Genomic DNA, 27,989 nt, shown 5'->3' on the forward strand with positions numbered 1-27,989 from the left:
ATTGTGTGTTTCAATTAAAGAATTTTATTAATCACATCAAGTATGGGTATTTTTAAAAATATTATTAGTTATACTTTAAAGGATAAAAAAATCTATGTTTTTAACATAATATTTAAAAAATTATCTTATAATATCAAATAATATTAAAATTAAGAATGAAGTAGGAATCAATTTTAGGGAATAACACTCATTTCGGATCAACACAACAAAGTTTTTTTAGCCCCAAAAAAAAAGCAAAAAAAAAAAAAAACAAAGTTTCCACACCACACATTTTTCTCTTTTACCTTCTACTTCTCGAGCAAGTTACCGAAAGTTCAAGACACCTTCGAAGTCGGAAGTCTCTTCTCTCCTTCGTAAACCTCACCTCCATTTGTTCTAATTAAGCTCACTCATTTCTATATATACCACCATCCTCCCAGTCACTCTCCGCACTTCATATCTCCCTCTTCTACTCCTTCAAATTAACCTCTTCAAATCAGAAAGCTCACAGCCAAATGGGAAAGTATTCTGCCGATGAGTGTCTGAAACAACGCCTAAACTCTCTGGCCTTAGACCCAGAACACCAACCTCAGCCCTCCGACAATGTCCTTATTCCACCCATTGTGTCCTTTTACAATGAAAAGATTCGACCAGTTCTCGATGCTGTTGAAGACCTCAGACGCCTCAACATCACCAAGGAAGGTATTCAGCTCCCAAGCATTGTTGTTGTCGGTGACCAGTCTTCAGGCAAGTCCAGTGTCCTGGAATCTCTCGCAGGAATCAGCTTGCCACGTGGGCAGGGGATCTGCACGAGGGTGCCCTTAATTATGAGACTCCAGAACCACCCTGTGCCGGAGCCAGAGCTTTTGTTGGAGTACAATGACAAAGTTGTATCAACAGATGAAGAACATGTCTCTGATGCAATAAACGGAGCCACTGTAGAGCTTGCAGGCAAGTCAAAGGGGATTTGCAACACCCCTTTGACCTTGGTGGTGAAGAAAAAAGGTGTTCCCGATCTCACCATGGTGGATCTCCCAGGCATAACTAGAGTTCCTGTTCATGGACAGCCTGAGAACATTTATGACCAAATCAAAGATATAATCATGGAGTATATCAAGCCAGAGGAGACCATTATTTTGAATGTTCTATCAGCTACTGTTGATTTTCCAACCTGTGAATCCATTAGGATGTCACAGAGTGTTGATAAAACAGGCTTAAGAACTCTGGCTGTGGTAACAAAGGCTGACAAAGCACCAGAAGGACTGTTAGAGAAGGTAACTGCTGATGATGTGAACATAGGACTTGGTTATGTGTGTGTGAGGAATCGAATCAATGATGAGACCTATGAAGAAGCGCGAAAGGAGGAAGCTATGCTGTTCGAGAACCATCCTCTTTTGTCCAAGATAGATAAATCCATGGTAGGTATACCTGCCCTGGCCCATAATCTAGTTCGACTTCAAGCTTCAATTATTTCGAAGACACTGCCTGAGATTGTTAGAAAAATCAACGAGAAGCTCAATTCTCAGCTTTCTGAGTTGGAGAGCTTGCCAAAGAACCTGACTTCTGTTGCTGATGCTATGGCTGCCTTCATGCATATAATTGGATTGGTGAAAGATTCACTCAAGAAAATTCTCATCAGTGGAGAATTTGATGAGTACCCAGAAGACAAAACCATGCATTGCACTGCTCGCTTGGTTGAGAAGCTCAATGATTGCTCCAAAGATCTTCATGAATGTCCTGAAAGCAAGAATGCCGAGAATTTTCTCATGGACGAAATAATACTTCTGGAGGAAACCAAGAGGATAGGCCTCCCAAACTTCATGCCTCGCACTGCCTTTCTGGCTTTATTGCAGAGGAAAGTGGGAGGAATTGCATCGAGGCCCATTCAGTTCATTGATGATGTGTGGGACTATCTGGAAAAAGTGGTGATTGAAGTCATCAACCGCCATTCAAAACACTATTATCAGCTTCAGAGGTGTACATGCAGAGCAGGAGAAAATCTGATTGCTAAAATGAGGGAGCATTCAAAGAAGCACGTGATGGAGGCCATTGAAATGGAGAAGCTGACAGATTACACTTGTAATCCAGAGTACATGGCTGAATACAATAAACTAATGGCTTGTCAGGCTTCTTTCAATGAATATCTGCGTGTTGGTTATCGAACTATAACTATTGCAGGCCTAGAATGTCTTGGAGAGATAAGGATGGATCATCTGGGACAGTACATGAAAGTGGTTGATCAAGCTTATGACCTGAAGATGAGAATGATAGCTTATGGGAGGATTGTGCTGAGGAGGCTGATTGATACCATAGCCTTGCATCTGCAATTCAACATTAACAATATGGTGAATAGGGATTTGGAGAAGGAGATCACTACTTGTTTTGCGTCTCCGAGCTTTGGAGGAATCGAAAGCCTGCTGAAGGAGTCACCATCCATGGCTGGCAAGCGTGCCATGCTCAGTCGAAGTGTTGACAACCTGAGAAAAAGCAAAGAGGTAGTGTCCAGCATTATGGATAGAATTTCCTGCTACTAAGATTAAGTTCTGTGACGTGTGTGTCTATTTATATACCTATATGAGTCTGAGATTGAGTGTTGTATTATTAATGATGAATTTGGGTGTGTTTTTGTAATCGTTTTTTATTTCCTATCTAAATTGATGATGTGTCATTCCAGTTTGCTTATCGTGTCCTGTAAAAGTATAACATAAATGCATTAGCTTCTTTATTTGAATGTTCTAAACTGACCCTTCGGATTTATATATATGAAGCAACAAGTAAGTTATGCCAAGGAAGACATCGGAACAAATCACAAATTGGTTATTGGGGTGGAAGGTCACGATAGTCTTTCTCTCAAAACATCCATAACCATTAATCCATTGTATGATATTATTTCAATGGACATTAAGGACCAATTCTGAAACATTAAAAATACTCGAGATCCTATTTTAAAACAGCAGCAAGAGTTCGTGGGTTGTTTTAAATAATGAAATTAAGGAATCATTCTGATAAATATGAGATATATTATGTAATATTAGGATTGGATGCAGACCCTCACAGATATAACAATATTGGCTTCCCACCATTCTTCCACTCATTAACAAGGTAGATTGATCTAAATATTCATCAAGAATATCCATCACTACTCCATAATATTCATTAAAAAAATGTATATACATATTTCTTAAGTTATAATTTTGGAAAATTTATATTTCTTACCTATTTGTTCATTATTTTTTATTTTTCAATACTTAATAAGTACAATAGAAACATGTATAAATTATAATTTTTAAAAATAAAATATTTCATTTTTTTGCTAACTAAATTTATCAATTTGACCAGTTCAAGATTAATTCAACTAGTTCTTTCTTCTTCCAATTTTCTCATTACATCAAACCAGACCAAACAAGTGACCAATTTCTAGTCCAAACGATCTAATTTCATAACATAAACCTTTTCAAGAATTATTCTACACAGATTTATTATTTGTTTTTAAAATTTCATTTCTTTTTTATTCACTTAATTGTTAAATTACATTTTACATGGATCTCTCTTCCTTTCATTTTCTCATTATATCAAATCAGACATGTGACCAATTCGTAGTTTATCCAGTCAAATCAACTATTCTAACTTTCATAACATAAACCATTTCAACAACTAAAAGTTATTTTGTTACTCTTAAAATTTCATTGTTATCCACTTAATTATTAAATTACATTTTACATGATTTTCTCTTCCTTTATTTTTTTTTTTTCATTGTATCAGACTAAACATGTGATCCATTCCTAGTCCAACTAATTAAACTAGCCAGTCTAGTTTAGTTGTCATAACATAAACCTTTTCAAAAATTAAAAGTTATTTTACATGGATTTCTTCTTTATTCTTAAAACTTTATTTTTATCTATATAATTGTCAAATCACATTTTCAGACCAAAATACTCCCTTCAAACATTTTTTTAAAAAACAAATAGGAGTCCTTTTTTTATACCTAAATATAAGAAACAACTATCAATTGTCTTGTGCATTTATTCGAAATTTCAATTTTTTTACCTTCATTAATTTAGCATCGTTACATGCATAGACACCTAATTACCATGTTAAACAATCAATATGACCATTTTGCCCCGGGGGATGGGGAATTACTTCCTCCATTCTTAAGTATAAGTCCTAATCCTAATTTTCACCTTTCTTTTATTTCTATATATATATATATATATAAGTCCTAATACAAATTTTTAGACATAAGTAATACTTGTTTCTAGGAAATTGAGATTTAAAATATTATATGAAATTAACTAGAGGATAAAAATGGAAAGGTAAAACCTCCTCCTTCCCCCCCCCGGGTCTCGGCCAAAAACACCTCTTTCTCTTTGATTTGTGTGTTTTAAATATTGCCACTTATATTTAGTGACGGAAAAAATAAATGCTCAAATATATTTATTTATTAATCTTTACTATTTCCTGAACCATAATGAACGACTATTCGTTTCTTATAAATATATAAGCATGACCTCTGTTTAACTTAAGGTATTTATTAAAAATCGTTTAAACACTTATATTTTGATTTTTCTTGGACCAAAATTTTTGATTATAATTTGATTAAACTCTAGTCCACTCCTTCCACACGCATTCGTCACACTTTTTTTTATTTAAAAAAATAAATTCAAGTAGCAAATTATATTACAGCAAAACGATTGCAGTACAAGGTTCAGAGTCCATGGAAAAAAAAAACTAAATATTGAAAAGAAAAAATTAGCATGAACAAGCTTAATATTAAAATGTGAGAGAGGCTATAAGAGAGAAAGTATGTAACAAGATGAGTAGAATCCAAATGAAGCAAGTCCTATATTTGTAAATACTTCTATTGATATTAAAAATATTTTTATAATATGGTTAGTAATAAAATATTATAGATTTTTAATTATATTGCCATGAAATATATATTTAAAATTTTAAATCTCAACATTGAACAACAAATCCCTTTTTTATTAGGAATCTAATAGTAAATTAAATTAAAATATACTATAAATATAAATATAAAATATAAATATAAAATTTATAAAAAGATCGTATTATTAATAAGGCATACAACATCTACCAGTCGTCTATAAATTATAACTTAAATTATAAAACCGGTTTGAGACTTTTCATGTGGACAAATAATTTAGGCTAAAATCTCAACCGAAAAAAAAATAATTTAGGCTAAAATATGAAAAACCCTCCTGAACTAATTGCATAGAACTTCCCTCTTTTTTAAAAATTTAAAATTAGTTTCTCTATTTTTTTTTTTGGCCACAAAATGTTCCACTGTTATTTATTAATCATCTTACTAGTAAAAGTTGTCATATCATATTATGAAAAGATGCGTGGTAAATTATATGGCATTCATTGTAAGCTAATAATAGTTATAAAAATTTTATCCATATTTTTCTGTTATTATTAACCTATATTGGATTTCACGTAAGTTGATACATGTCTTTTTTTTTAATATGACATGATAATTTTTACTAGTAAGGTAACTAAAAAATAAAAGTAAGGGCGCCTGTAAAAAAAAAAAGATTAGGGAGATTAATTTTAAATTTTTAAAAGTGAGAAAAGTTCTATACAACTACCTCAAAGTTTAAGATTTTTTTTTTACATTTTAACCAAAAATTAATTAAATAACTTAATAATAATAAACTTATGATGTTTTATTAAAATTAATAAATTAAATTAAATCACCCTTGATTTAAATACTCTAATTAAGATTATGTTAACTCTTATTAAGAATGGACTAGTATGATTTAAACCTAGAAGTTGTGGGGTAGTAGGGTAAGTAACTCTGGAATCTTGAATTTGTTTTCTTCTATTCATCCGAAGAGTCAAAGCGTAGGGTCAAATAAAAACTGCGAAGCGGCAAATGTTTGTCGAAACGATGTGAGCATGCAGTTTTTATCAATTACTACAACGCCTTCAGTAATTATTACTAATTACTAATAATAAACAAATAAATAAACTCCCAAAAAAGTTGATTCAACCAAAAGATGAACAGACTGAAAATTACTAACAACATTGTCTCCGGTCTTTAAAAATCTAGTCTCTCTTTTCATCTCAGAATTTACTGCCAATAATATTTCCATTGAAGAGCATCTCTCCAACTTCCCGATTATATCTGCATATGGAATATGAATAATCACCTCCTCAGTGCACCAATTTCAAAGCTTTCTCTTTGCCCAGGAAGTCTCTTCATTTCTCAACTCCAACCCATTTTTCGTTTCTGTCACACTAATTATAATTATAATTATAACTATGTATAAACTTCAACATTCTGAATCAGTCTTCACTTCTCTACATGCAGTATTTTCTTGATCCTGTTTTCTCTTTTCTGTTAACTTCCAAAGAACAAGTCCAAATGGGAAGAGGAAAGTTATCAGCTGCCATCGGCAGGACCGCTCTTAATCAGAGACGAGAGTCTCTGGCCTTGGTCGTAGATGACCAACCTGAGCCCCTCAATTTCATTGTTCCACTGATGGTCTCTTCCTGCAATGAAAAGATTCGTCCAGTGCTTGATGCTGTAGAAAACTTGAGACGTCTCAACATCACCAAAGAAGGTATACAGCTTCCAACTATTGTTGTTGTGGGTGACCAGTCTTCTGGTAAGTCTTCTGTCCTAGAATCTCTTGCAGGAATCAGTTTGCCACATGGACAGGGAATCTGCACAAGGGTGCCCTTAGTTATGGGGCTCCAGAGCCACCCTCTCCCAAAACCTGAGCTTGTGTTGGAGTTTAACGGCAAAGCTATTTCAACAGAAGAAGAACACGTCTCTCGGTCTCTGATGCCATAAACTTGGCCACTAAAGAGCTTGCGGGGAATGTTAAGGGAATTTCCAACACCCCTTTGACTCTGTTGGTGAAGAAAAATGGTGTTCCTGATCTGACTATGGTGGATCTCCCAGGTACTAGAGTTCCTGTTCATGGACAGCCTGAGAACATTTATGATCAGATCAAAGACATAATCATAGAGTACATCAGACCTGAAGAGGCTATTATATTGAATGTTCTATCAGCTACTATTGATTTTCCAAGCTGTGAGTCCATTCGGATGTCACAGAGTGTTAATAAAACTGGCTTAAGAACTCTGGCGGTGGTAACAAAGGCTGACAAAGCTCCAGAAGGACTCTTAGAGAAGGAAACTGCTGATGATGTGAACATAGGACTTGGTTATGTGTGTGTGAGGAATCGAATCAGTGATGAGACCTATGAAGAGGCTCGAATGGAGGAAGCTTCGCTCTTTGAGAACCACCCGCTTCTTTCCAAGATTGACAAATCGATAGTGGGCGTACCTGTTCTGGCTCAGAAGCTTGTTCAGCATCAAGCTTCAATTATTTCAAAGACACTGCCTGAGATTGTTAGAAAAATCAACGAGAAGCTGAGTGCTCAGCTTTCTGAGTTGGATAGCTTGCTCAAGAGCCTGACTTCTATTGCTGATGCAATGACTGCCTTCATGCATAGAGTTAGATACATCCGAAAGCTAACTTTGATTAGTTTAATAAGCTAAAAGCCTATTTCTTTTTAATTTCCTATGTTCATAAACGCTAAATTATAAGGATAGACATAGAACTTATCTGCCATCTGTTAAAGAATTAGTTTCATGCCCTCAAAGATCATAAACGCTCATTGATGTTTTATTCATGGTTCCAAACGTATCCCATGTTGATTGCCTAGAATATTTATATTATAATTTAATATTAAGACATTATTCAAATATTGCTATGCAACTGTATTGGGTGGCTAAAACCCAAGTATGGCTTTACTTTGTTCATGTCTAGAATGTGTTTTGTTTATGATGTTTGAAGTAGATGTAATGTGGTTAAGTATACACCTAGAGTAATTTTAGTTAGGTCATATTAACAAAATTGTGAAAACTGATGTTTGAGATTAAAAACTTGTTTGGGAAGTATTATTATTTGACCAGAGTCCAGTGCAATTGTTTGGGTGGACACTTGAATCACCTTGTCAACTATTTATGAGTGATAAATATGATATTTTGGATTCAAATACCCCTAGGAACCGTGCCTCATTTGTGTTTATGATTTTCAACAAAGTAGTGGATTTTAAATAACTGTTTTCAATGGGATCCCATTAAGCATACTTTATTTAATATTGTTTTCCATTGGTATCTATTTTATTTAATTAACTTATTTAGTTCCTAAATTATCATGGTATGCCTATCTTATTATGTTTAATCTTTGCTATCATGATATATTGTTTTCTACCATGGTAGTTCATTTGAGAAATGTTTTATTATAAAAAAAATTATTTCTATCATGATAAACTTTATAAAAATGATTTCAATTCTTAATTATCATGGTAGCAACTTTTTTACTATGGTAGGGTTTGAAAATAATATCTAAAAATCTTTTTATCATGGTAAACTTTTATTTAAAATAATAATGTTTTGAAAAATTAGTGTTATTCTTTATTACCACGCTAGACCCTTTTTTTTTACTATGGTAAGTGTTTCAATAGTTAAAGTTTGAGTATGTAACTATATTTGAAGGAATAATCAATGTAAATTTTAGAGTGTTATATCATGAGTGCTTGACCAATACCGTTCCCTTTAGGAATTGGTGATGTTGAGCATCGTGCCCCACCCATGCCTCATCTATAAGTTATTAACAATACTAAGCACTTTAGTAATATAACATGCGTGCGCAAACTCAACAAAAGCCACACTATGTGGATTTTTACCAAAAGCATACCCTTTATATTCTAGGGGGTGAATGATCAGTCTCTCGAGTGCATGAGATTGACATAATAATAAAATTTAAAGTATTTTGGGTCAAACTTAGAGGAAGATAGCAATCTTTGTTATTTAAAAAAATAATGAGGACTTTTTTAAAATATTAAATAATTAAATAAAGTAAATAAATAAGAAAATAAGAAAACAGATTACCAACTCTTTTGAAAATAAGTTAACTACAGTTAAAATAAACAAATTATAAAAGAGATAAAGATGGAATCCCAAATTTCAATCTTTAGAACAAAGTCAAACTAAATAGACCTAGTGTAAATTAGATTATAGGCATTTTTAGAAGTATGGGATGCTAATTGATACTTAAATAATTGAAAATGGATTGTTGTTTGAATTGTCGTAAAAATCTAAATGCACACTTATTGATGAAAGACTAACACATACAATTAAGCATATCTTATCTGTTTTCCTAGCTTGTTAAAGCTTGAATGGATTGTTGTTAATTTAAAATGAATTGTTGTCAAAACCCAAATAGATACTTGCAATTGATGATTAAAAGTACATGTCTAATGGACTGTTGCTTTTCTAACTTGTTAAATATCGAATGGATTATTGTTAATTTATAATTAGGTGTTGTCAGAACCTGATACTTGTTGATAAAAGACTAATGCATACAATTATGCCAATCTTATATGCTTTTCTTGCTTGCTAAATCTCGAATAGACTATTGTTAATTTAAAATGAGTTATTATCAAAACTCAAATAGATACTTGTTGATGAAAGACTAAAACGTATAATTATGCAAATTCTATAAGCTTTTCTAGCTTGTTAAATACCAAATGGACTATTGTTAATTTAAATTTTTTTATACACCTATTCCATTACACTAGTGCCTTTAATTATCAGTATCAAATATCCATACAAGTTTTGATAATAACTCATTTTAAATTAATAACAGTCCATTCAGGCTTTGACAAGCTAGAAAAGCATATAGGATTGGCATAATTATATGTCTTAGTCTTTCATCAATAACTATCTATTTAGGTTCTTACAACAACTAATTCTAAATAAACAACACTCCATTCCATATTTAACAAGCTAGAAAAGCATATAGAATTGGCATAATTGTACATGTTAGTCTTTTATCAATAAGTATTTATTCAAGTTTTAATAATAACTCATTCTAAATTAACAATAGTTCGTTTGGGATTTAACAAGGTAGAAAAGCATATAAGATTGGTATAATTATATGTGCTAGTCTTTCATCAACAAGTATCTATTTAGGTTTTGATAACAATCAATTTTAAATTAACAATAGTTCATTTAGAATTTAACAAGCTAGAAAAGTGTATAGAATTGGCATAATTATATTCGTTAGTCTTTCATCAACAAGTATTCATCTAGGTTTTGACAACAACTAATTATAAATTCACAACAATCCATTCGATATTTAACAAGCTAGAAAAGCAACAGTCTATTAGACTTGTGCTTTTAATTATCAATCATAAGTATCTATTTGAGTTTTGACAATAATTTATTTTAAATTAACAACAATCCATTTGAGCTTTAATAATTAGGAAAATAGATAAGATGTGCTTAATTGCATGTGTTAATCCTTCATCAACAATTGTACCTTTATATTTTCACATCAATTCATTTAAAATTAACAACAATCTCTTCTGGTTTTAACAAGTTAGAAAAACTAATAGGAAGGGCTTAGTTGTGCGTGTTAGTCCTTCATTAATAAGTATCCATTCATGTTTTGACAATAACCTATTCGTGATTAAAAATAATACATTTAAACTTTTAACAAGTAAAATATATGAAGTTTTAAAGCTCCTAATTTACAATTATCCTTGTCATATTAACAAATAACATTTGTAAAATAATAAGTGCTGTTCAGAAAATTAACAACACACCATTTTATTATAACAAGTAACTAATCATATATATATATATATATATATAATTAAAGGGCTTAGTGGCCTAGTGGCCATCAAGCTTTTTAAGTGGCCAAAGATCATTAGATCAACCTTCTATTGGCTACCTAGACAATTATTTCTTGAATAAATATGTTGCCGGCAACGGAACTCTGATGATTAGCCGCTGGTGACCCTGTCGACAGTAGGGGCTCTGGCAACCTCATCGTCGATGATGGAGGTTTCTTTTCTTTTCTTTATTTTAAACTTGAGGGGCAATTTCATTATTTTGCTTACAAAATTAATGTGAAAGAAGGACTAGAGGATTGCAAAGCAAATACCAAATCATTTAGTCATTGTGTGATAAAAATTTAACACAGAGGTCCTCAGCTACTATTTTCCCTATTATGTATGCCCTTTGCTAAGTGCACAGCAAGGTTGGAATTTCAGGAGAGGGGTCTCTCCACTTTTTTCTCGTCCATTTCCTTCCATTTTCCTAATCCCCACCATTCATTAATTTTATCATTTAAAAAAATTACTTAATAAAATTAATTGAACGGTAAGGATTCGGAAAAAAATAGGCTAGGTTGAGTTAGGCTTTGATCAAATAGATCTGAGCCTGTATGATAAGCTTGAGGCCTGAGCATGACTTAAAGCTTGTATAAGGTTTTTCTCAGGGCTCAAGTTTGAGCCTACCTAAAGCTTGGCTTGGTTTGAAAATATATTTAAAAGCCTACTTAAAAGTAAGCCTTTTAAATAAGCTCACATTTTATTTGTAAATGTCTCAAATATATTTTAGGGCTATTGATATAAATATATAACATGATTTATCAATTATAATATATAATAATTAAAAGGACTTACTAACTATAATACAATGCAATAATAAATTAATAACTAAAATCAGTATATTGAGAACATAGCTAAAATTTAAAAAATAGATTGATTAAAAATTAAATAGTGAAACTAATGTATATGTGATATATTACATTATATATATATTATATATATATAAGCCATCCTGTTAGGCACATAGGTTAGGCCTTAAAAAAGTAAGCATGGCCTACTTAACTAAATAGACCTAATTAAAGGCCTGAACCCAGCCTAAACCTATTTAATAAATAGGCTAGGTTGAGCTTGAAGTAGGCCAAGATGTAGGCCCTTGATAGGGCCTTGGCCTATCCCACTCTTAGTGAGGATTGGAGAAATGAAGGGAAATGGAGGAGAAAAAATGGAGAGACTCTTCTCCCTAGAATTCCTTCCATCTTCTTTTTGCGCAGCGCAAGTATGTGAGAGAGAGAGAGAGCACTCGAGAACAGGCGAAGAAAAAATCTTAAACAAGGCATATCAAATATTTCAACGGGTTAAGGGTCCCTTAACTTTGACTTGTTATAATTTAGTTCTTAAAATTTTGACTCGGTTATAAATTAATTTCTAAATTTTACCTCTTGCAATTTAACTCTTGAAATTTCAACCTCTTAAATATTAGTCCTTATATTTTAAAAAATAAAATTATAAAGATTAAAAATATTTTAAAATTTTAAAATTTATAATATTTATAAATATTAAAAGGGTTTAATAATTTAAAATATTAGTAATAAAGTTTAAAATACTTTTAATCTTTATAATTTTATTTTTTAAAATATAAAAATTAATATTTAAGAGGTTGAAATTTTAGAAGCTAAACTGTAAGAGGTAAAATTCATGAACTAATTTACAATCGAATCATAACTTTAGAAACTAAGTTATAATGAGTCAAAGTTTAGGAATTAAGTTACAATTAAGTCAAACTACAAGGATCAAATGATTAATTTTTTCTAAATAACTTTAAAGAACATTAGGTGACTCTGAGTAATTCTAAAAGTTGTAAAAATTATTTTTAGATTTCTCTAGATAAATTTATAAATTAAAGGTGAATTTAGAAAATAAATTATAATTAATTGAAATTTATTTTAATTATTTGGAATGAAAATTTTGCTTATTGGATGCTTAGGATTTATAAAACGTACTCATGAGTACTTTAAAATTAAAAAGTAATTATCAATATGACTCAGAATTATTTTTGGGAATTTTTAACGAGCTCTAAGGTTAAAAATTTATAAAATAAATTGAGTAAAGTTTAACGGGAGTAATTCTAGAGATACATATGGCTTATACAAGTAATTTGGAATAATTTAAGAGTAATAAATAATTAAATATAAATTTTATATGACTTTAATTCTTTAAATTATTGTTTACAGAGGTGTTAGAAGTTTTCTAAAAGACTTCTTAATTTTGCTTTGATGTTTAAATTAATTGGAGTACAAAAGAACCTATGGACCATTGAGTGAACTTGAGCCCAGGAATTTTTTTTTATATTACTTATATGTATGATTAGTTGGTATATATATTTATAATATTTATAATAAACTGAACCTAATATGAGCATGCCTATTATAACATATTTGTGAAAAATGATAAAAGGAACTTGGAACCTTGAACAAACATGTTGCTTAGTAGAACCTCGTGAGAATGTTGCTTGATTGAAAGTATATAAAATTTAGAACTTCATAGATAATACTACTTATTACTTGAACCAGTTAATGATAGTTAGTGATTGGTTGGGATGTGCTGACTTTTAATTGTGATATTAAAATTTGTTTATAATGTACACTTTAGTCAATGATATATTATTAAATCAATATACTATATTGCAGTTTAAATATGTATGTATTTAAAAAAATAAGTTAGCTAATAATGTTTTAAAAATGAGTTTATAAAGTATGACTACTAAATTTTATTTGATATGAATAATTTATATTAAATTATTTTATATTTTAGCATTCAGGAATAGTAAATAAAAAGAGGGTGCGTTGATTGCGGGAAAGTGATTTTTCCCTGAAATTACTCATACAAAAGGACAAAACTAGGAAGGCTACTGTAGCCATAGACTTGAGGCTGACTTCTCTTCCCGAGCAAAAGGTAAGGTTGCAGCATGCCTGGGATAGAGAAACAGTTTGCGGTAAACACCCTACTTCATGTTACTCACTTTGCTTAAAATATAAAATATTTTTAATTAAATATTATTTTTAATAAAATAATTATTTATTTTTAAATTAATTTTATATTTTTTTATTTTCATTAAATATTTTATAATAAATATAAATTTATTATTAATAGGAGTACATTAAAAAAAAGTAATGATTACACATTAAAAATTAAAAATATTTTATATTTTTTAATATCCAACTCTTAAAAAAATACCTTACATTTAAAGCAATTTTAAATGGAGAGAGTATTTTTTATTATAAAATAATTTTTGACAATATATAAAATTCAATATAGCACTTTATAATTTTTATTTTAAAAAAAAAAAAATTTTTAAAAATATCTTTAATTTAATATAATTTTAAATTTATACTCTCTCTGTTAAAAAATATAAGGTATTTTTTAACCGAATTTTATCCCAATAAAGTAGTTACTTACTTTTAATCAATCATATCTTTTCATATTTATTTTTATTAAACACCTTACAATAAAAATAAAATTATTTTAATAGGGACACTTTTTAAATAAAGGCAATGATTACATTTCAAAAGACTAAAAAGTCTTATATTTTTTAGCATCAAACTTTTAAAAAATATCTTATATTTTTAAAGGGAAGGAGTATATTTTATCATTACATTACAATTATTTCAATTATCTCTCTACTTAAAAATTAATATTAAAAATATTATTAATAAAATTATATTTTTACCAAATTATCTTATATTTTGAGATAACGAAATATTTCAAAAATTATTTTATAATTTAAAATAGAGGAAATACAAAATATGTTTAGTTAAATTTCACTTCAATTAAATTAATTATTTTAAAATATATAATATTTTCATATTTATCCTGATTTAATAATTTAATAATAGTGTATTTCAATTAAAGAATTTTATTAATTATATCCTAAGTAAGGGTATTTGTAAAAAATATTATTAATTATAATTTAAAAGATAAATATCAATATTTTTAATATGATATTAAAAAAATATAATATTAAATAAATTAAGATTAAGAATGGAGTGGGAATTGACTTTATGCTATGCTTGGTAGGAGGAAAAAAATGGAGGATAAATAACATTTTTCTCTGCTTGATTATGGAGAGAAAAGTGGGAGGAAAAAATAGAGGAAAAATAACATTTTTCCTTACTGATTATGGAGAGAAAAGTAAAGGGAGGAGAAAAGTGAGAGAAAAATTACATATAAAACTCACATATTTTTACCTTCAACTTTTCTCTTTAAATATGAGGAGATTTTGAAGAGAAAATTTTATTTTTAAATTTATCCATTAATTTTTTTATTGGTGCCTCTTGCTTTTTTTTATTTTTATCATGATATATATCGTGTAGTTACATTTTGATCATGAATTATTGTTAAAGAACTAATATATTTAATTTTTAAACTAATTAAACAAGTACTAATTCTAAATTTTTAAGTTAATTTTCAATTAAATACTTAGTTTCAAATCTTAGTATTATTATATCTTTAATAAATTAATAAATAAAATTTTAAATAGAATAAAATAATTTTTTTATCAATATTAAATAAAATAATTTTTAATAATATTTTTTTCAGTCAATAATATATAATAATTTTATTATATATAATATGTTAAAATATTAAAATTTATTATATAAATATTTTTATAAATAATAAAATTATTATTCATATAAAATTAATAATCTTTTTTTTTAAATTTTTTCTCACTCAAACAAGTATAATAAAAAATTTATATCCTTTTTATTTTTTTTTTCTCTTCATTTTTTTCACCTATCAATTTTCCTGAGCCAAACATTTTTTTTATCAGCCTGAGCCAAAAGTGACACTCAGTTTGGGGTCAAGTCAACAAAGTTTCTTTCGCAAAAACCCAAAAAAGTAATAATAAGAAAATAAAAACAAAGTTGCACACCACACTTCTTTTTAGTGAATGATAGGCCACGAAAATACTATACTAATGAACTCGTTGAGTGATGCCAGCGTACAAAAAGTCCTTATAACTTTACCTTTTACTTTACCTTCTACTTCTCGAGCAAGTTAGCGAATTCGCCGCCAATTTTACAGCGAAAGTTCCAAATGCCTCCGAAGTCGGGAGTCTCTTCTCTCCTCCTCCTTAAACCTCAATTCCATTTGTTCTAATCATGCTCACTCATTTCTATAAAAACCACAATCTTCCCAATCACTCTCCGCAATTCATTTCTTCCTCTTCTACTCCCTCAAATTAACCTCTTCAACTCAGAAAGCTCACAGCCAAATGAGAAAGTATTCTGCCGATGAGTGTCTTCAACTTCAACAACAGCTGAACTCTCTGGCCTTGGACCCAGAACACCAGCCTCAGCCCTCCGACAATGTCCTTGTTCCACCCATTGCTTCCTTTTACAATGAAAAGATTCGACCAATTCTCGATGCTGTTGAAAACTTGAGACACCTCAACATCACCAAGGAAGGTATTCAGCTTCCAAGCATTGTTGTTGTCGGTGACCAGTCTTCAGGCAAGTCCAGTGTCCTGGAATCTCTCGCAGGAATCAGCTTGCCGCGTGGGCAGGGAATCTGCACGAGGGTGCCCTTAATTATGAGACTCCAGAACCACCCTGTGCCAGAGCCGGAGCTTTTGTTGGAGTACAATGACACATTTGTATCAGTAGATGAAGAACATGTCTCTGATGCTATAAACGAAGCCACTGTAAAGCTTGCAGGCAAGTCAAAGGGGATTTGCAACACCCCTTTGACCTTGGTGGTGAAGAAAAATGGTGTTCCTGATCTCACGATGGTGGATCTCCCAGGCATAACTAGAGTTCCTGTTCATGGACAGCCTGAGGACATTTATGACCAGATCAAAGATATAATCATCGAGTATATCAAGCCAGAGGAGACTATTATTTTAAATGTTCTATCAGCTACTGTTGATTTTCCGACCTGTGAATCCATTAGGATGTCACGGAGTGTTGATAAAACAGGCTTAAGAACTTTGGCTGTGGTAACAAAGGCTGACAAAGCACCAGAAGGACTGTTAGAGAAGGTAACTGCTGATGATGTAAACATAGGGCTTGGTTATGTGTGTGTGAGGAATCGAATCAATGATGAGACTTATGAAGAAGCTCGAAAGGAGGAAGCTATGCTGTTCGAGAACCATCCTCTTTTGTCCAAGATAGATAAATCCATGGTGGGTACACCTGTCCTGGCTCAGAATCTGGTTCGGCTTCAAGCTTCAATTATTTCAAAGACTCTGCCTGACATTGTGAGAAAAATCAACGAAAAGCTCAATTCTCAGCTTTTTGAGTTGAAGAGCTTGCCAAAGAACCTGACTTCTGTTGCTGATGCGATGGCTGCCTTCATACATATAACTGGATTGGTGAAAGATTCACTCAAGAAAATTCTCATCAGTGGAGAATTTGATGAGTACCCAGAAGACAAAACCATGCATTGTACTGCTCGCTTGGTTGAGAAGCTCAATGATTGCTCAAAAGATCTTCATGAATGTCCTGAAAGTAAGCATACAGAGAATTTTCTCATGGACGAAATAATACTTCTGGAGGAAACCAAGTGGATAGGCCTCCCCAACTTCATGCCTCGCACTGCCTTTCTCGCTTTATTGCAGAGGAAAGTGGGAGGAATTGCATCGAGGCCTATTCAATTCATTGATGATGCGTGGGACTATGTGGGAAAAGTGGTGATTGAAGTCATCAACCGCCATTCAGAACACTATTACCAACTTCAAAGGTGTACATGCAAAGCAGGACAAAATCTGATTGCTAAATGAGGGAGCATTCAATGAAGCATGTAATGGAGGTCATTGAAATGGAGAAGCTGACAGATTACACTTGTAATCCAGATTACATGGCTGAATACAACAAACTAATGGCTTGTCAGGCTTCTTTCAATGAAAATGTGCGTGCTGGTTGTGGAATTATAACTATTACAGGCCTGGAAAGTCTTGGAAATATTAGGATTGATCATCTAAAACAGCACATAAAAGTGCTTGATCAAGCTTATGACTTGAAGATGAGAATGATAGCTTATTGGAGGATTGTGCTGAGGAGGCTGATTGATACCATAGCCTTGCATCTGCAGTTCAGCATTATCAATTTGGTGAATAAGGGATTGGAGAAGGAGATCACGACTTGTTTTGATCCTTCAAGTTTTGGAGCAATCGAAAGCTTGTTGAAGGAGTCACCGTCCATGGCTAGCAAGCGTGCCATGCTCAGTCGAAGTGTTGAAAATCTGAGAAAAAGCAGTGAGGTTGTGTCCAACCTTATAGACAGAATTTCTAGGTACTAAGATTAAAGTTCTGTGACATGTTTGTCTGTGTCTGTCTATCTATCTATATACAAAGCTATATGTGAGCTTGAGTGTTGTGTTATTGGTGATGAATTTGGGTGTGCTTTTGTAATCGTTTATTTCCTGTCTAAATTGATGGTGTCATTCCAGTTTGCTTACCCTGTCCTGCAAAAGTATAACAAATGCATTAACTTCTTTGAATGTTTTAAACTGACGCGTAGTTTTAGATTTATATAAATGAAGCAACAAGTAAATGATGTCAAGGAAGACATTGGAACAAATTAGAAGGTTGCAAATGTTATCCTCTTGGAATCTTTCTTAGAGCTAACAAGTAACAATAGTCTTTTTTTTAAAACGTCCATAACTATTAATCCATTTTATTTCAATGGCAATCAAGGACCAATTTTGAAACAATAAAAGTAATTAAAACACCATTTTGAAACAAGAGTTCATGGGTTTTTTTTAACAGAAAAAGGAAATTTATTAATATTCAAAAAATTACACTCACTAATGTCAAGAAACAAAAAAGGAAAGCACATAAATCTAGATAAAACTAAAACAGAAAAAACCAAAGGAAAAGAAACCAACCGAAGAAATAAAATAACAAAAAAACGTTATCCAATACCAGTCCTGCAATGATTTATGTTGCTTTAAAGATGAAGTTATGGAATCATTTTGATAAACATGAGATACATAATTATTAGGATTGGATACAATCATAACAGGAGATAAGAACATTGGCTCTCCCTTTTTCTTTCCCTAATTAACAGGGCAGAGTGATCTTAGCATTCATTAAGAATATACATCAATCCTCCGTAGTATTCATAAAAAATGTATATACATATTTCTTAAGTTATAATTTTAGAGAACATATATTTCGTACCTATTTGTTCATTATTTTTTATTTTTCAATACTTAATAAGTTCAATAGAAACATGTATAAATTATAATTTTAAAAAATAAAATATTTTTTATAAAAGAATGTGATTGCTTCACTAACTAAATTTATTAATTTGACCAGTTGAAGATCAGTTTGACCAATTCTCTCTTGTTCCAATTTTTCCATTGTATCAAAAACAAACAAGTGACCCGTTCCTAGTGCAAACAGCTTTGGTTTCAAAACATAAACCTTTTTAAAATTATTTTAAATAGATTTATTCTTTGTTTTTAAAACTTCATTTTATTTTTATCCACCTAATGGTTAAATCATAATTGACATGGTTCTCTCTTCCTTGCTTATTTTTTTTTTTTGTCCATTGTATCATACTTGACATGTGATTGGTTCCTAATACAACTAGTTGAGCTAGCTAATCTAGTTTGGTTTTCATAACATAAACCTCTTCAAAAATTAAAATTTATTTTATATGGATTTCTTCTCTCTTCTTAAAATTTTATTTTATCTATAATTGTTAAATCATATTTTTAGACCAAAATACTCCCTTCAAACTTTTAGAAGAAACAAATGGGAGTCTCTTTTTTAGACCTAAATAAAAGAAACAACTAACTAATTTAGCGTCATTAAGTACGTAGACGCATAGTTACCATGTTAAACAATCAATGTGACCATTTTTTTAAGAAAAAATTACTTCATTCTTGAATATAAGTCCTGATTTTCGCCTATCTTTTATTCTAAATACAAGTCTTAATACAAATTTTTAGACATAACTAATACTTGTCTCTCTCTTTGCCGAAAGCACCCCTTGATTTGTGTTTTTCAATATTACGATTTACGACTTATATTTTCGGGAGAAAAATAAGTCCCAAATATATTTATTAATCTTAACTATATTCCCTGAACCATAATGAACGACTATTTGTTTCGTATAAAGATATAAGCAGGACCTCTCTTTAACTTAAGTATTTATTTAAAAATCATTTAAACACTTATTATTATTATTATTATTATTATTATTTTGCAATTGAAAGGCAAGCACCAGCTAGAGAAACACTTACAATATGGATAAACTCTGGCCCACTCCTTCCACATGCATTAGTCACACGTTGTTTTTAAACAAACCAAGTGGCAAATTATATTACAGTATAAATATGGGTTAAAGTTTAATTTTATCTATATATTTATTTTTAAAAGTGCTGGACATTTTATACCCTTAAATGGGGTAATGTTACCCTTGAACTATTTTTTCGAAGAGCGAAAAACTCATTTTGTTGGCCAATTGTAAGTTTTTTATTTTTTGTGATGTAGCACATGTGTGGAGGCCACGTATAGTAACATGTAAAACTTTGACCATATTTTTTAGTGCTAATATGTCCATGAACTCTTTTTCTAATAGCTTTGAACATCCTAAAGTTTTTTTTTAGAATCACTGAATACCCTGAAGTCTCGTGAAAATAAAATTTAATAAATTATTAAAATATTAAGTATTTTAGTTAAAACATTACACCACTCAAATTTATATTTTAATATTTTATATATTTTATAATTTTGTATTAAAAATGAAAGGAATAAGCTTCTAATTAACCAAGGGATTCTTTTTCTCATCTCTCCATTTTTCTTTCGCTAAGTAAATTTGTTTTGTAGCATATTAATGGAATAAGCAATATCTTTCAAATTAACACTTTTGTTTTCATATTGTTGGTCTTAATTTATAATGTTTCTATTTTTATTCCTAACACTATAATGTATAACAAGTATTAAATTTGGGTAGTGCAATATTTCAAAGAAAGATAATTAGTTAACCCAAAAAATAATAGAAAATAACCTAAACATTTAAGAAACTTAACTAATATTAAAAATTAAAAAATATAAATAAGTTATGACACGCATAAAAGGTGTAACGATTTAGACATTATCTCAAAAGAAGATCGAAGATTAATGTATAAAAATGAGATAGATAAATCAATGGTGAGTGTACCTACCTTGGCTGATAAACTAGTTTGGCTTCAAGCTTCAATTATTTCAAAGACACTGCCTGAGATTGTTAGAAAAATCAACGAGAAGGTCAATTCTCAGCTTTCTGAGTTGGAAAGCTTGCCAAAGAACCTAACTTCTGTTGCTGATGCTATGGTTGCCTTCATGCATATAATTGGATTGGTGAAAGATTCACTCAAGAAATTCTCATCAGAGGAGAATTTGATGAGTACCCAGAAGACAAAACCATGCATTGTACTGCTCCCTTGGTTGAGAAGCTCAATGATTGATCAAAAGATCTTCATGAATGTCCTGAAGTAAGAATGCAGAGAATTTTCTCATGGATGAAATAATGCTTCTGGAGGAAGCCAAGTGGATAAACTTCATGCCTCGCACTGCCTTTCTCGCTTTATTGCAGAGGAAAGTGGGAGGAATTGCATCGAGGCCCATTCGGTTCATTGATAATGTGTGGGACTATTTGGAAAAAGTGGTGATTGGAGTCATCAACCGCCATTCAGAACACTATTACCAGCTTCAGAGGTGTACATGCAGAGCAGGAGAACATCTGATTGCTAAAATGAGGAAGCATTCAAAGAAGCAAGTAATGGAGGCAATTGAAATGGAGAAGCTGACAGATTACATGTAATCCAGAGTACATGGCTAAATACAATAAACTAATGGCTGATCAGTCTTCCTTCAATGAATATGTGCGTGATGATTATGGATCTGTAACTATTTCGTGCCTGGAAAGTCTTGGAGAGATAAGGATTGATCATCTGGGAGAGTGCATAAAAGTGCTTGATCAAGCTTATGACCTGAAGATGAGAATGGTAGCTTATTGGAGGATTGTGTTGAGGAGGCTGATTGATACCATAGCCTTGCATCTATAGTTCAGCATTAGCAGTATGGTGAATAGGGAATTGGAGAAGGAGATCACTGCTTGTTTTGCGTCTCCAAGTTTTGGAGGAATCGAAAGCTTGTTGGGAGAGTCACCGTCCATGGCTGGCAAGCATGCCATGCTCAGTTGAAGTGTTGAAAATCTGAGGAAAAGCAAAGAGGTAGTGTCAGCATTATGGACAGAATTTCCTGCTACTAAGATTAAGTTCTGTGACTTGTGTGTGTCTATTTATATGCTTATGTACGAGTCTGAGATTGAGTGCTGTATTATTAATGATGAATTTGGGTGTGTTTTGTAATTTATCGTTTTTTATTTCCTATCTAATTTGATGATGTGTATTCCAGTTTGCTTATCGTGTCCTGCAAAAGTATAACATAAATGCATTAGCTTCTTTATTTGAATGTTCTAAACTGACCCTTTAGATTTATATATATGAAGCAACAAGTAAATGATGCCAAGGAATACATCGGAACAAATCATAAATTGGTTATTGGGCTGGAAGGTACAAATGTTATCCTCTTGGAGTCTAACTATTTTGGAGTTAACAATAATCTTTCTTTCAAAACATCCATGACCATTAATCCATGTATGATATTGTTTCAATGGACATCAAGACCAATTCTGAAACATTAAAAATACTTGAGAGACTATTTTGAAACAACACCAAGAGTTCATGGGTTGTTTTAAATAATGAAATTAAGGAATCATTTTGATAAATATGAGATATATTATATAATATGAGGATTGGATGCAGGCCATTACAAGAGGTAACAATATTGGCTCCCCACCTTCTTCACTCATTAACAAGGTAGAGTGATTTAAATATTCATCAAGAATATCCATCAATACTCCATAGTATTCATAAAAAAATGTATATACATATTCTTAAGTTATAATTTCGAAAAATTTATATTTCTTACCCTTTGTTCATTATTTTTTATTTTCAATACTTGATAAGTGCAATAGAAAACATGTATAAATTATAATTTTTAAAAATAAAATATTTTTTATAAAAAAATGTCATTGTTTCACTAACTAAATTTATCAACTTGACAGTTCAATTAGTTCTTTCTTCTTTTCAATTTTCACATTGCATCAAATCAAACAAAAAAGTGACCAATTCCTAATCCAAGTGGTCTGATTTCATAACATAAACCTTTTCAAAAATTATTTTACATAGATTTATTATTTGTTTTTAAAATTTCATTTCATTTTTATTCACTCAATTGTTAAATCATATTTTTACATGGGCTCTCTTCCCTCATTTTCTCATTGTGTCACATCAGACATGTGACAAATTTCTAGTTTATCCAGTCAAATCAACATTCTAACTTTTATAAAATAAACCATTTCAATGACTAAAAGTTATTTTTGTACTCTTAAAATTTCATTTTTATTCTAATTGTTAAATCACATTTTACATTATTCTCTCTTCCTTTATTTTGTCCATTGTATCAAACTAAACAAGTCATCTGTTCCTAGTCCAACTAATTGAACTAACTAGTCTAGTCTGATTGTCATAACATGAACATTTTCAAAAATTAAAACTTATTTACATGGATTTCTTCTTTATTCTTAAAATTTTATTTTTATCTGCATAATTGTTAAATCACATTTTCAGACCAAATGCTCCCTTCAACATTTTTATAAGAAACAAATAGGAGTCCTTTTTTTATACCTAAATATAAAAAACAACTATCAATGTCCTGTGCCTTTATCGAATTTCAATTATTTCACCTTCATTAATTACATCGTTACATGCATAGACACCTAGTTGCTGTTAAACAATCAATATGACCATTTTGCCCCGGGGGATGGGGAATTACTTCCTCCATTCTTAAATATAAGTCCTAATCCTAATTTTCACCTTTCTTTTATTTCTAAATATATATATATATATAATATAAGTCCTAATACAAATTTTTAGACATAACCAATACTTGTTTCTAGGAAATTGAGATATAAAATATTATATGAAATTAAATAGAGGATAAAATGGAAAGGTAAAACCCCCTCCTCCCCCCACCCTGTCGGCCAAAAACATCTCTTTCTCTTTGATTTGTGTGTTTTAAATATTGCCACTTATATTTAGTGACGGAAAAATAAATGCTCAAATATATTTATCTATTAATCTTAACTATTTCTGGAACCATGATGAACGACTATTCGTTTCTTATAAAGATAAGTAGGGCCTCTGTTTAACTTAAGGTATTTATTAAAAATCGTTTAAACACTTATATTTTGATTTTTCGAGACCAATTTTTAATTATAATTTGATTAAACTCTAGTCCACTCCTTCCACACGCATTCGTCACACTTTTTTTTTATTTAAAAAAAGCAATTCAGTAGCAAATTATATTACAGCAAAACGATTGCAGTACAAGGTTCAGAGTCCATGAAAAAAAAAAACTAAATATTGAAAAGAAAAAATTAGCATGAACAAGCTTAATATTAAAATGTGAGAAAGGCTATAAGAGAGAAAGTATGTCCTTGATAACAAGGTGAGTAGAATCCAAATGAAGCAAGTCCTATATTTGTAAATACTTCTATTAGTATTAAAAATATTTTTATAATATGTTAGTAAAATATTATAGATTTTTTAATTATATTGCCATGAAATATATATTTAAAATTTTAAATTTCAACACTGAACGACAAATCCTTTTTTTTATTATGAATCTAATTGTATAGAATAATCAATCTCTTAATATTAAATTAAATTAAAACATAATATAAATATAAATATAAAATACAACATTTATAAAAAGATCGTATTATTAACAAGGCATACAACATTTACCTGTAGTCTATAAATTATAACTTAAATTATAAAACCGGTTGAGACTTTTCATGTGGACAAATAATTTAGGCTAAAATCTCTACCAAAAAAATAATTTAGGCTAAAATATAAAAAAAAACTCTCCTAAACTTTAAATTTTAAGTAATTGCATAAAACTTCCCTCTTTTTTAGAAGTTTAAAATTAGTTTCTCTATTTATTTTATTTTTTTGCCACAAATTCTCCCACAGTTATTTAGTAGTTATCTTATTAGTAAAAGTTGTCATATCATATTATGAAAAGATGCGTGATGAATTCTATGGCATCCATTGTAAGCTAATAATAATTATAAAAAGTTTATCCATATTTTTCTGTTATTAGTAACTTATATTGAATTTCACATAAGTTTATACGTGTCTTTTCTTAATATGACATGATAATTTTTACTAGTAAGATAACTAAAAAATAAAAGTAAAGGGGTCTGTGGTAAAAAAAATTAGGGAGATTAATTTTAAATTTTAAAAAGTGAGGAAAGTTCTATACAACTACTTTAAAGTTTAAGAAATTTTTTACATTTTAACCAAAAATTAATTAAATACTTAATAATAATAAACTTATGATGTTTTATTAATAATTAATAAATTAAATTAAATCACCCTTGATTTAAATAATCTAATTAAGATTATGTTAACTCTTATTAAGAAATAAGAATGGACTCGTATGATTTAAACTTAGAAGTTGTGGGGTAGTAGGGAAAGTAACTCTGGAATCTTGAATTTGTTTTCTTCTATTCATCCGAAGAGTCAAAGCGTAGGGTCAAATAAAAACTGCGAAGCGGCAAGTGTTTGTTTAAACGATGTTAACATGCAGTTTTTATCAATTACTACAACGCCTTCGTAATTATTACTAATTACTAATAATAAATAAATGAACTCCCAAAAAAGTTGATTCAAACAAAAAGATGAACAGACTGAAAATTAAGAACAACATTGTCTTCGGTCTTTAAAAATCTAGTCTCTCTTTTCATCTCAGAATTTACTGCCAATATATTTCCAATGAAGAGCATCTCTCCAACTTCCCGATTATATCTGCATATGGAATATGAATAATCACCTCCTCAGTGCACCAATTTCAAAGCTTTCTCTTTGCCCCGGAAGTCTCTTCATTTCTCAACTCCAACCCCATTTTTTCGTTTCTGTCACGCTAATTATAATTATAATTATGACTATGTATAAAACTTCAACATTCTGAATCAGTCTTCACTTCTCTACATTGCAGTATTTTCTTGATCCTGTTTTCTCTTCTCTGTTAACTTCCAAAGAACAAGTCCAAATGGGAAGAGCCAAGTTATCAGCTGCCATTGGCAGGACCCCTCTTAATCAGAGACGAGAGTCTCTGGCCTTGGTCGTAGATGACCTAGCTGAGCCCCTCAATTTCATTGTTCCACTGACGGTCTCTTCCTACAATGAAAAGATTCGTCCAGTGCTTGATGCTGTGGAAAACTTGAGACGTCTCAACATCACCAAAGAAGGTATACAGCTTCCAACTATTGTTGTTGTGGGTGACCAGTCTTCTGGTAAGTCTTCTGTCCTAGAATCTCTTGCAGGAATCAGTTTGCCACATGGATAGGGAATCTGCACAAGGGTGCCCTTAGTTATGGGGCTCCAGAGCCACCCTCTCCCAAAACCTGAGCTTGTGTTGGAGTTTAATGGCAAAGCTATTTCAACAGATGAAGAACACGTCTCTCGGTCTCTGATGCCATAAACTTGGCCACTGAAGAGCTTGCGGGGAATGCTAAGGGAACTTCCAACACCCCTTTGACTCTGTTGGTGAAGAAAAATGGTGTTCCTGGTCTGACTATGGTGGATCTCCCAGGTATAACTAGAGTTCCTGTTCATGGACAGCCTGAGAACATTTATGATCAGATCAAAGACATAATCATAGAGTACATCAGACCTGAAGAGGCTATTATATTGAATGTTCTATCAGCTACTATTGATTTTCCAAGCTGTGAGTCCATTCGGATGTCACAGAGTGTTGATAAAACTGGCTTAAGAACTCTGGCGGTGGTAACAAAGGCTGACAAAGCTCCAGAAGGACTCTTAGAGAAGGAAACTGCTGATGATGTGAACATAGGACTTGGTTATGTGTGTGTGAGGAATCGAATCAGTGATGAGACCTATGAAGAGGCTCGAATGGAGGAAGCTTCGCTCTTTGAGAACCACCCGCTTCTTTCCAAGATTGACAAATCGATAGTGGGCGTACCTGTTCTGGCTCAGAAGCTTGTTCAGCATCAAGCTTCAATCATTTCAAAGACACTGCCTGAGATTGTTAGAAAAATCAACGAGAAGCTGAGTGCTCAGCTTTCTGAGTTGGATAGCTTGCTCAAGAGCCTGACTTCTATTGCTGATGCAATGACTGCCTTCATGCATAGAGTTGGATTGGTGAAAGAGTCACTCGGGAAAATTCTTATCAGAAGAGAATTTGATGAGTACCCGGATGACAAAAACATGCATTGTACTGCTCGATTGGTCGAGAAGCTTAATAATTACTCCCAAGATCTTCATGAATGTCCCGAAAGCAACCAAAGAAGGAATTTTCTCATCGAAGAAATAAAGATTTTGGAGGAAGCTAAGTGGATAGGCCTCCAAAACTTCATGCCTCGCACTGCGTTTCTTGCTCTATTGCAGATCAAAGTGAAAGGCATTGCACCAAGGCCTATTCATTTCATTGATGACGTGTGGGACTATCTGGAAAGGGTGCTGATTGAGGTCATTAACCGCCATTTAGAAAACTATTATCAGCTTCAGAGGTCGACATCCAGAGCTGGAGAAAATCTCATTAATAGAATGAGGGAGAATGCAAAGAAGCACGTAATGGAGGCTATTGAAATGGAGAAGCTGACAGCTTACACTTGTAATTCAGAGCACATGGCCGAATACACTAGGCTGATGGCTCAGCATGATGCCTTCATGAAACAAGTATGTCATGATGAGTTGGTTCCATCTACAGTGATCCTGGACGGCCTTGGATAGATTGAGGTTGGTCACCTGGGGCAGTTCAAAACACGTTCTTCAGAATGCATTTGACTTGAAGATGAGGATGGTAGCTTACTGGAAGATTGCGTTGAGGAGGCTGATAGATACCATAGCCCTACAGCTGCAGCTGAGTATAAACAATCTAGTGAGCAGGGAATTGGAGAAGGAGATCACTGTTGGACTGATGTCTACCAGTAATGGAGGAATTGAGAGCTTGTTGCGGGAATCACCATCAATAGTTGGGAAGCGTGCAAAGCTTAATCGAAGTGTACAAGTTCTCAAAGATAGTAAGGAAGTGGTAGCTAACATCATGGACAGCATTTCAAGCTATGCGGATTAAGTTTTATGAAGATTGGTGGTTTGGCGTGTTTTCTACTTTTGGATTTGTTTTTTCCCCCCTGTTGCTGGTGGTGTTTGATCAATGGCTGTCAAAGTTAGTGTCATTTTAAGTTTTTTTTTTTTTTTTTAACGTGA

At 31.5% G+C, this 27,989-nt stretch overlaps 2 protein-coding genes and 3 pseudogenes across 2 annotated transcripts; all 5 read left to right on the forward strand.

The window, feature by feature from the left end:
- The first annotated feature begins 395 nt into the window (after positions 1 to 395).
- LOC129285073 (dynamin-related protein 4C-like) lies at positions 396 to 2,710 on the forward strand. The gene has a single exon (XM_054920619.1). It carries the CDS (start codon positions 495 to 497, stop codon positions 2,511 to 2,513), a length of 2,019 nt encoding a protein of 672 aa, XP_054776594.1. The 5' UTR covers positions 396 to 494; the 3' UTR covers positions 2,514 to 2,710.
- A 3,597-nt stretch (positions 2,711 to 6,307) lies between these two features.
- Positions 6,308 to 7,512, forward strand: LOC129286199 (putative dynamin-related protein 4A). Its single transcript, XM_054922215.1, has 2 exons — positions 6,308 to 6,775; positions 6,871 to 7,512. The coding sequence occupies exons 1-2, from the start codon at positions 6,308 to 6,310 to the stop codon at positions 7,510 to 7,512; spliced, it is 1,110 nt and encodes a 369-aa protein (XP_054778190.1).
- Positions 7,513 to 15,721: 8,209 nt separating this feature from the next.
- On the forward strand, positions 15,722 to 18,143 carry LOC129285990 (dynamin-related protein 4C-like; annotated as a pseudogene).
- Positions 18,144 to 20,766: 2,623 nt separating this feature from the next.
- Positions 20,767 to 21,898, forward strand: LOC129286200 (dynamin-related protein 4C-like; annotated as a pseudogene).
- Positions 21,899 to 25,809: 3,911 nt separating this feature from the next.
- LOC129286201 (dynamin-related protein 4C-like) lies at positions 25,810 to 27,936 on the forward strand (annotated as a pseudogene).
- Positions 27,937 to 27,989: the final 53 nt, after the last annotated feature.

Source organism: Prosopis cineraria, unplaced genomic scaffold (genome assembly GCF_029017545.1).
Source record: "Prosopis cineraria cultivar Desert tree isolate PC_DT_omini unplaced genomic scaffold, ASM2901754v1 PC11, whole genome shotgun sequence".
Classification (NCBI taxonomy): Eukaryota; Viridiplantae; Streptophyta; class Magnoliopsida; order Fabales; family Fabaceae; genus Prosopis; species Prosopis cineraria.